The 10,476-nt window shown below is 40.8% G+C and overlaps 1 protein-coding gene and 1 long non-coding RNA gene across 2 annotated transcripts; both read right to left on the reverse strand.

The window, feature by feature from the left end:
- Window positions 1-5,411: 5,411 nt before the first annotated feature.
- On the reverse strand, window positions 5,412-6,422 carry LOC139832941 (uncharacterized). The gene is made up of 2 exons (XR_011747857.1): window positions 6,333-6,422; window positions 5,412-5,694 (listed from the first exon to the last, which is right to left on the reverse strand). It is a non-coding gene; the product is annotated as an uncharacterized lncRNA (long non-coding RNA).
- Window positions 6,423-6,500: 78 nt separating this feature from the next.
- LOC127334791 (polyadenylate-binding protein 1-like) lies at window positions 6,501-9,932 on the reverse strand. Its single transcript, XM_051361333.2, has 4 exons — window positions 9,810-9,932; window positions 9,607-9,694; window positions 6,986-7,056; window positions 6,501-6,704 (listed from the first exon to the last, which is right to left on the reverse strand). Exons 1-4 carry the CDS (start codon window positions 9,930-9,932, stop codon window positions 6,501-6,503), a joined length of 486 nt encoding a protein of 161 aa, XP_051217293.2.
- Between the last annotated feature and the right edge of the window lie 544 nt (window positions 9,933-10,476).

Here is a 10,476-nt window from a genome sequence, read left to right on the forward strand (position 1 = left end):
TATCTTGGTTCAAACATCAACTCGCTACTATACCCTAGATCAAGCTAACCGTTGTTCAAATAAATGTGGAAAATCTTGAAGTGTTTTGGTGGATTGCACTATTTTTTTTTATTAGTTCAGAATTTTGGTTGCGTTGATTAGTGCATGAAGGTTGACATGATATAAGCTAAGATCTCGAGTTCGAGTCCTGGCTTTTATATTTTTTTAAAAAATTGTTGTTGCCCCACGATGTCCATGTATATGCCTCTTGAGTTATACCTGTGAGTTACCGGACCACGTACAAGGCCTCTTGAGTCTACCTATGAGTCCCTATACATGTTGACTTGTATTCCCCGTCATACATAAGTGTGAGTGTTGAAGTGTATAAGTGGATTGCACTAGCCCTTTTCATAAGTTAGGATTTTTTGTTGATTTAGCTAGTGCATAAAACTTGGCACAAAATATTTAAAAACTCTTGAAATGTTTTATATATATACATCAACAAAGTGTGCATGAATCACATTGTACAACTTTGAATAAAAGTTTGACCCCCGATGGAAAAAAGAAAGAGATAAAGTATAAACCCAGATATATAAACAGTACGATGCCTCAAGTTTCTAAGAAAGTGAAGTCTTGAACACACCTTTAATCGATCTTTTTAAATGTCGAATGACCACACCTTTTCACTATTTATATTTGAATTCTGAAAATCATATGCAAATATTTGTCTTGAAAAGTATTTTCAGAACACTAAATTTTTAAATATTCTAAACATATAGTATACTAAAACTTAGTGGTAAAATGTTGCCTCTTGAGTACACTTATCAATGTCTGAGACCTCACAAATTTAAATACTTATCGTTTCCTTTAGTCTGGGGAAAGAAGTTTAGATAACCCCCTATGTCTATGCTGTTGGTCCAAAAGACTTTTTTTTTTGTTTCTGTCGGTGACCTTGAGCTTGGTATGGATGTAGCTGCTTTATTTATAAAGTGGGGAGAAAGCATGTTTAACATATCATAATACCATTGCATGAACAATTACCAAAACAAATTTATTTGTGGTTTTATTTTTGAACCGTGGTTTGGTACTTTGATTGAATCCACTATCCGCCAACATTGTATGCTCTTCTAGCCGAATGATTGAAATCACAAAAGATTGTCCGTATCACTCATTTTGATGTTATAACACGTACATGTACACGCACATATACCCTATCCTCCTAACCATACAACCATATGTTGTTTCTTATCTTCTTTTATTCTTGCACGCTAGATTTATGTAATGTTCAGTAATGTACTCAGCGCCAGTACGGAGGACTTACTTTCAGCTTCTAGGATGATGGCTTCTCCCACAAACTACCCTCTCTTAGCCGAAAAAGGTGGGCCTACAACGGGTATCATAATCGTATCATACGGGTCGGCGCCTCATTGTTGCCTCAAAAAATGTACTCTGTATTCCAGATTGTATGTATGAACAGCTACAGAGGCGCATCTTCGTGCACTGCGATGCAGATTTCAGTCAGTAGGTCTCTTGCTCGGCTCCCGGCTCATCGTCATCGTCGCTCTGCAGTTCGGCCAAGTCCGCGCGAGCAGCGCTGCGTTGGCTGACGACTTTGACATGTCACCATGGGCCTTGGCCTCCTGGATGATCCGCATGATCTCCTCCGCGGCCTGCGCCTTGAAATTGGCCCTGTCGCTCTCAGCTATATCCTTCGGCAGGCTCTTCAGGAACCATGGCAGCTTATCTCAGAGACCGTGATTCTCTTCAGAGTTCCAGTCATAGAAGAATTTTATTTTCTAGGCACCATTCAGTGCGTTGCAGTGTTAGATTACAAGACGCAGAAAATACAGGATACCTCGGCGAGAAGTAATTCATGAGAACGATAGGCCCTCGCTAACCTCTCTAGTCCACACGATCAAAGCATAGACAAGATGTTTTTTTCGATAAAGGATGCTTTATTACTTTTAGAAGCAATTACATCCAGCCTCTGCATAACCAGGATGCACACAACCGTTTAATAGTCTTAAGTCCAAAAAGATGCCAAAGCAAAAAAGAACTAGGCGGAATACATATCGGAACGATGAATCATATAACGCCTAAGGTAAGGATGGAGCTTCAATCCGTAGACTATGCTGCCACCCATGTAGGGAAAAAGTATCCCTCGTTGTAGCCTCCAACCGTGTACAGACCTCCGTAAATAGGTCTCGGTTCTCCATGCGCTGAAGAGGTAACCACAAACGGAGAATACCTGTACATCTGTAAATAACCTGCAATAAAGAGCAATTTTTGTCATTTCTACTCAGCCAAAACGCCCAGATAACTGCTAGCGCCCCCACCCTAAGAAGCAACTTGAACCTTGGATCTATACCATGAAGCCAATTGCCAAAGACATTGACCACACTAATCGGAGGATACAGTGTAGACGCTACTTGGATTACAGACCAAATAGATCTCGCGAATTGGCACTGGAAGAAGAGGTGTTTGATAGTTTCATCGTGATAACAAAAAACACATCGAGTACTTCCGTGCCAATTCCGCTTAACAAGATTGTCTTTGGTGAGGATGACACCTCGACGAAGATACCATCCAAATATTTTAATTTTTAATGGTATCTTCATCTTCCAAATTTTCTTATTATTATCAACTGGTAAATCAGAATGAAGTATGGCGTTATATAAAGATTTGACGGAGAAAGAGCCATCTACATGTAAATTCCACCTAAATTCATCTGGTTCAGGTGATAGATTAATATCCCCCAACCTTTGAATTAAGGCATTCCATGCCAAAAGCCTTTGTCCTAGCAAAACTCGTTTGAACGTCACATTCGGGGGAGAGGTAGCCATTACTGTGGCAATGATATCTCCTTTGCGACGAACGATACTATACAACGCAGGATATTGTTCACTTAGGGGTGCATTGTCTAACCAAGCATCCTCCCATAACCGTATCTGTGCTCCATTCTTAATTGAGAAAGTTCCATGACGGAAAAAGACATTCTTTATCGCCATTAGATCAGCCCAGAAGTGTGAATCCCCAGGTTTCCAAACCACTTGGGACAACGTCTTGGAGCCGATATATTTTCTCCGAAGAATAGATTGCCAAATCCCATCCTCGGTAAGGAGCTTAAAAAGCCATTTACCCAGCAGAGCGACCTCGAGGTCATGAACTCCAAGCCCGCCTTGATCTTTGGGACTACAAACTATACTCCATTTAACCAGTCGATATTTCTTTTTCTCGCTGTTCCCTTGCCAAAAGAATCTGGATCGATAATAATCGAGTTTATGCAGAATTCCTTTTGGCAATAGGAAGAATGACAACATATACAGTACCATGTTAGTCAGTACCGAGTTAATGAGTACCAATCTTCCTCACAGGGACAACAATTTACCTTTCGAACTACTAAGGCACTTTTGTAATCTTTCTTCCACTATTTTCCATTCAGCAATCGTAAGTCTCCGATAATGAATCGGAATACCCAAATAGCGAATAGGAAATTGGCCTTGCCCACAACCAAACAACTCTGTATATAGAGCTGTATCATTTTGGGTGTCACCGAAGCAGAACAATTCACTTTTATGGAAATTGATTTTCAATCCCGACAACTGCTCAAAAGCCGCCAAAATTAATTTCAGGTTGTGAGCTTTTTCGAGATCGTGATCCATAAACAATATTGTATCGTCGGCATATTAAAGGATAGATAAACCACCATCGACAAGATGTGGAATCACACCTTCAATCTGACCATCAGACTTGGCCCGCTCTATGAGTATAGCCAACATATCCGCCACAATGTTGAATAACATTGGTGATAACGGATCCCCTTGGCGTAACCCTTTTCGTGTTTGGAAATGATGGCCGGTGTCATCATTAACCCGAATTGCCACACTACCTCCATACATGAAATCATTTATTAAAGCGCGCCATTCAGGAGAAAAACCTTTCATCTTGAGGTTGTAGGAAAGACCACTTGACCTTGTCATAGGCCTTTTCAAAATCTAATTTTAAAATAACCCCATTTAATTTCTTAGTATGCATCTCATGTACCGTCTCATGCAAAACCGCCACTACATCAAGGATATTTCTTCCTTGCATGAAAGCAGTTTGTGATGGTTGAACGACATGATTTGCAACCGTATTAAGTCTAATGGTGGCCACTTTCGTGAAAATCTTGAAACTTACGTTTAAGAGGCAAATAGGTCTATATTGTTGAATCCTTTCTGCCTCATTAACTTTCGGTAACAATATTACTTCACCAAAATTTAGACGAAATAATTATAGTTGTCCTATATGCAGAGCACTGAACAAATCTAGAAGATCCGCTTTAATAGTATCCCAGAAAGTTTGATAAAACTCCGCTGGAAAACCATCGGGACCCGGTGCTTTGTTGCATTCCATTTGGAAAACAGCCTTCTGCACTTCTTCCTCAGAATACGGTGCAGTTAGTAAGCCATTTTCCTCTATAGGAACTTGGGGTATATCAGCTGTTAAGTCCTCATTTAGAGAAAAAGAACTTTCATCCGGAGGACCAAACAAGCCTTTATAATAATTAGTAATGTAAGATTTGAGTTGCTCATGACCTTCAATCAACCCTTCATCTTGAATAAGAGAGTGAATACATTTTTTCCGATGTCTCCCATTGGCTATACCATGGAAATATCGCGTATTTGAGTCTCCTTCCAAAATGAATTGGGCTTTGGAACGTTGATACCATTTGAGTTCCTCTTCGCGAAGAAGACTCGCCATCTGCGCATTGGACTGATTCTTAAGTTCAATCTCATGCGAAGACAACGGTCATCCCTCAGCAACCGCCTCTAGCTCATCAATCACAGTTGATAACCGAGCCTAAAAATCATAGGCAAGATCGTGGGCGAGTGCTCAGGGCCTTTGCCAACTTCTCCCGAGATAGCTTTTTAGGTTGAGTTGTATGACATAGTGTTGGTTCACTCTTGGGCATGTACATATAATCTTCTTTTCTATCAATACATCGAAACACAATGCTTTTTACATATTCGCGAAAAAAGAAAATAATTCTTTTTTAAAACCTGTAAGAGAAGTAATTCCTAAGGGTTTAGAATGAAGTACCATAACCAGAATCCAGAAGTAAGCTTTGGGAATTCATGAGGGTTCTGCTGCGTGTAAGCCTGCAATTGTCCTGCTGACACAAGAGGCATGCGCATGTTGAATCTGAGATCTCAGAAAAGCGCCATGCTTCTCGCAGAAAGAAAGCAAAATAATCCAACCAAGGCATCAGGCTGTCGGACTGGAATGTTACCAACTAAAAGGACAACAAAACATGAACCAACTAATGTATATTGACCATGGTTGCAGATACTTCACTTCAACACTTCGGATCCGACTGCTTAGAACTCATCAGAGCAAGCAGACTACATACAACATACATGACTTCACCAACAATTCAATCTTAAAACTCATTTAACGGCTAAAGGAAATGGTATAGAATCCACCAGACCGACTGATCACAGGATAATTCGGAACACAGAGTCATTCCTAAGGTACAAGGATGCTATCCTAGTATGATCGGAGGTACAACATCGAGTCACAGTCTTTCAGTCTTTTCCTTTATTGGTTGTACATCGGTGGAGCTACGGATAGTCATCTTCTGTATGATGGCACATTGGAAACTGAAGAGTCGCAGCGACCCGACAGAATCAGTAGGGCTGGTACCTGGGTGGCCTCCTGAACCTTGGCACCCTCCTGCAGAGAAAAACAGAGCATCAGAAAGGTCATCCGGGAACTATTTTTGAATTGCTCCCATGTTTCACCAATTCTCATACCCTATTTTGCTGAATTCTAGAAAAGAGGAAACCCCGGGGCCTAAGTTCCCCTGAATGTTTGAAGCACAACTAATCGGATGCGTTAGAAGAATGGCCTCCTCATGTCATATTATTCAAATATTTTTATTTTGCTTTGTACGGTTTAAATTGACATTCTGCTCTATGCAAAAAAAAAAATAGTGGGATGATTTTGATTTCAAGACTAGGCTTAGGATATATTTACATTTACAGGATAACCCATTCAATCGAAAAGATCAATATCTAGGAGCAGTCACTACAAAAATAATACAACTCAACATTCCATGAATCCTAAGTCATGTCATAATTGAAAACATGCTAATTTAAGACCGACCAAATGCACATTATCATGTTTCTTGATTTTTGCAAATCTAAATGCATTTTTTTTTTGTTTTTGGAAAGGTGCAATAACCCGGCCGCTGCATCATAGATGCACACAACCATCTTCATTAAAAAGTTATTCTAAGTGCAATATATTAGCTTAAGAAAAAAAATTCAGCTTAAAAAAATGCGATATATCATCATGAAGAAACTCCTTACTCATATGTCAGAGAGGAACGATAATAAGGGTATGGGCTCCATCCCATAGGGTGACTCATTCCTGGAATATTAGTTCTTTTGGGGGACACCTACATATGAAAACATTTGCACATAGTAAATGTTAATATCTTTAAATGATAGTGAGTGTATATTATAGTGTTAAAAAGACTAGTTTTGAACCTTCAACTGCCGGTCATGAAGTTTGGTACCATTCAGCAGGATAGCATTTTGGACTGCCTCAACTTCAACAAACTCCACATAAGCATATCCCTTGGGATGACCAAAATCATCTGTCAGAATTGTAACCCTGTTTATAGTTCCACAATCTTTAAAGTGCTGCTGGACTTCTTCCGGGAAACAAGCATAGTCAACCTGAAGCAAGGTGGCAAATAGTTTACTTAAAAACAGCTGTAGTGGAGTAGCTAAGATTTATTCAATGGCATTTGAGATATTTTGTCAAGATAAGTACTTGTCTTCATGGTAACAAATGCGGATAGCATAAACGCTAAGAATAAGTGGTGATGGTAAACATAAAATCAAGACGTGCCAAATGCAAAATTTTCTGGCCGTGTGTGCTACTGGACACTGGAAAGTCTTTCGTGGAAATGGTTGAGTTACTTCAGTATAAGTGGAAAAAAAAAAGAAATCCTCACATTTCCAACATAGATTGAGCGAGCATCCACCTCTGACTTGTCCCATTCTGTTGCTTCTGCAGCTGGAATTTCTGGGAAAACAGAGCAAAAGAGTAAACCATATGTAAGAAGATTATCGAGCTTAATAGATAACTGAAGGCAGTGATTCCATTCAAGCATCAAGGTGGTTCAAAAGAATGAAACAATGGCATGGCACTAAAAATCACACAGAATCAGTCGCTAAAGAAGGAGGATGCCGATAAGGCGATAAGGATCTTTAACCAACATCCATATTTCTATTGAGAGCCGTACTTATCGAGTAAATATGCAAAAAGGTTGAGACCTGAAGCGAACACTTAATTGTGCACGCAATCCTTTTTAAATGCAGCACATGTATACATTCTAAACCTAAAGTGTCAGAAGCATTAGTAAGCAAGTACAATAAATGAAAAAAAGTCACAAGCATATATAACATCAGTTGCATTATCAGTAAACTATGCTTTCTATAGAATATTGACATACTGTCATCACCATGGCAACCTATGCTTACAAGTTTGATATTGTGGCCCAATTGTATAAGCTGAAAATAAATTTAAAACAACAGTCATATTCAATGCATTACTTGGCAATGAGAATTTCCATACGAATAAATCCCAGCTGGGAAACAAAATATATCATGAAATTATTTTCAGCGCTACATATAAGTAATAAGAATTGTATTGTTATCGCAAATCAGATACCTAAGCATATCCTTCCTAATTTTCCCTATTAAAATTCCATGTAAAGACACCAATAACATTTGGGGAAATGTGTAGAATGCCAGGATGAGGTTGATGCCCCGAGGATGCTCCATAGAAGAGAAATAAAATTCTAATTGTCTCCAAAGAGAAAAACCCCATGAGTAGCAAGCGCGCCAAAGAAGTAATACTTAGCTACACCAGAAACATAAACCCCGACGTAAATAGGTGAGCCTAACTAATGCATAATTAGTATTGCAGTCTAGCGGACACCTACTATAAAAGGCAGCCACGTAGCCGCCTCGGAGGCGCTACCCTCCTTCTTTGCGCGCCTAGCCCATGATTAGGCGCCACCGTCACCCTGCGGCCTGGCTACAGCCTTTTAGAACACTGCAACGGTCCTAAACAAATGCATATGAAAGGAACTCTTCAGAAACCCATGACCTACAAATACTCAATTCTACAGAACTGTTCAGAAACCCATGATCCTAAACGATACTGTTCAAATGCATACCCAACAGAGCAGATGAAAGGAACAAAGGCACAATGCTGACAAATCCACCCACCCATGACCTACAAATACTCAACTGTTCTGGCTACCAGCTTCACAGAACTCTTCAGCAACTAAGAAACTAGTACCCTATTGAGCATTGACTGAAATTAACCCGATCACCTAGCATCAGCATTCCACGAGCCGAATCGCGCAAATCACATGACACCAACTAACTGGGGGTTTCAGTCTGACATGCATCCACCAGCCGATTTCATTCCAGGGACGTAACAAAGCGCTAATACACAAGCAAATGGAGACTGTAGGCAACTAAATAGATTGAAATGGTATTGTGGTCCAATTGTATAAGCTGAAAATAAATTTAAAATCGGACACTGCACACGGTGCACGTAGAACACAGCCATATTCAATGCATTACTTGGCAATGACAATTTCCATACAAATAAATCCCAGCTGGGAACAAAATATATCATGAAATTATTTTCATCGCTACATATAAGTAATAAGCATTGTGTTCTTATCACAAATCAGGTACCTAAGCACATCCTTCCTAATTTACCCTCTTCACAACAGAATTCCATGTAAACACACCAATAACATATGGGGAAATGTGGAATGCTAGGACGAGGTTGATGCCTTGAGGATGCTCCATAGAAGAGAAATAAAATTCTAGTTGTCTCCAAAGAGTAAACCCGACGAGTAGCAAAAAGCGCGCCAAACGACAACGGTACTAAATAAGTGATACTTAGATACACCAGAAACATAAACCACGTAACTAGGCGAGCCAAACTAATGCACCATTATTATCGCAGTCTAGCAGACCCCTACTATAAAAGGCAGCCACGTAGCCGCCTCGGAGGCGCCACCCTCCTACTTTGCGCGCCTAGGCGGCTGCGGGCTGCCTAGCCCATGATTAGACGCCGCCGTCACCCCATGGCCTGGCTACCGCCTTATAGAACACAGCAAAGATCCTAAACAAAACTGTTCGAATGCATACGAAAGGAACTCTTTAGAAACCCATGACCTAGAAATACTCAACTCTGCAGAAACCCACGATCCTAAACAAAACTGTTCAAATGGATACCCAACAGAGAAAGGAAATGAACATAGGCACAATGCTGACAAATCCACCCACCCATGACCTACAAATACTCAACTGTTCTGGCTACCAGTCTCAGAGAACTCTTCAGCAACTAAGAAACTAGTACCCTATTGAGTATTGCCTGAAATTAACTCGATCACCTAGAGGCTAGAGCCGAATCGCACAAATCACATGACACCCAACTAACTGGGTGTACAGTCTGCCATGCATCCGCCAGCCGATTTCGTTCCAGGGACGTAACAAAGCGCTACTACACAAGCAAATGGAGATTGTGTCAGCAACAATAGATCACCATGGGGATGGGGCACGGCGGCGGTGGGTATTATCTCCTGCTCCTGCTCCTCCATCTCCCGAAGCCTCCTCCGCATGTTCTGGATCTCCTGCACACAACATCGTAACCTATCCTCGTGAGCATCGGACGAGACTAACACCCAAGCGCTTGAACTCTCAAACGCGAGGCAAGAGGCTACGCTGGGAAACAAAACACGCACGAACTCGCACCTTGAACGCGGAGGAGATGTTGAATCCCTCGCTGCCACTCGCGCCGCCGTTGTCTCCGGGGGCAGGGCGGATCTGGGAACCGTGCTCGATGGAGGAGGTGCGATTGACCGAGGCCATCTCGCCGCCGCAGCAGTGCTGGCTCTCGTGCTACTCTCTTACGTTACTGTTTTGTCTGGGTGTGGGTGATGACTAGCTACGCTTCCGCGTCGTCGGAGATATAGGGGGTATGTAGGTAAAATGCATTTAAGCATGGTTAGAAATTCAGGAAAAAAAATTAGGGCAATAGAACCAACGCACACCTACCATGTAGTAAAAGTTTATTACATTCAGACAGCTAAAAAAAGTTTACAGTCAGATTTGACTCAGAGATCAAGAAACAAAAAAGGACAAATCACCGTATGAATAGTACCAAATTCAAACCTGGATTGAGTAGTATATACATTGGTGCTATTGCCAGGCAGATTCGTCATTTTTGTTTATTTAGTTGTGAGTTGAACTTGAAGTTGAAACTTTAAGACGTGTAAATAAATATTGTGTCAATATTTTTTTAAAAATGCCAGAATTTGTAATGGTCGATCACCCAGTACATCTGAATGTGCCTATACTCTGTGCTCCTACTACCTCTGTACCGAAATGCTAGCACACTGTTTTAGTAGTCTTA

Source organism: Lolium perenne, chromosome 1 (assembly GCF_019359855.2).
Source record: "Lolium perenne isolate Kyuss_39 chromosome 1, Kyuss_2.0, whole genome shotgun sequence".
NCBI lineage: Eukaryota > Viridiplantae > Streptophyta > Magnoliopsida > Poales > Poaceae > Lolium > Lolium perenne.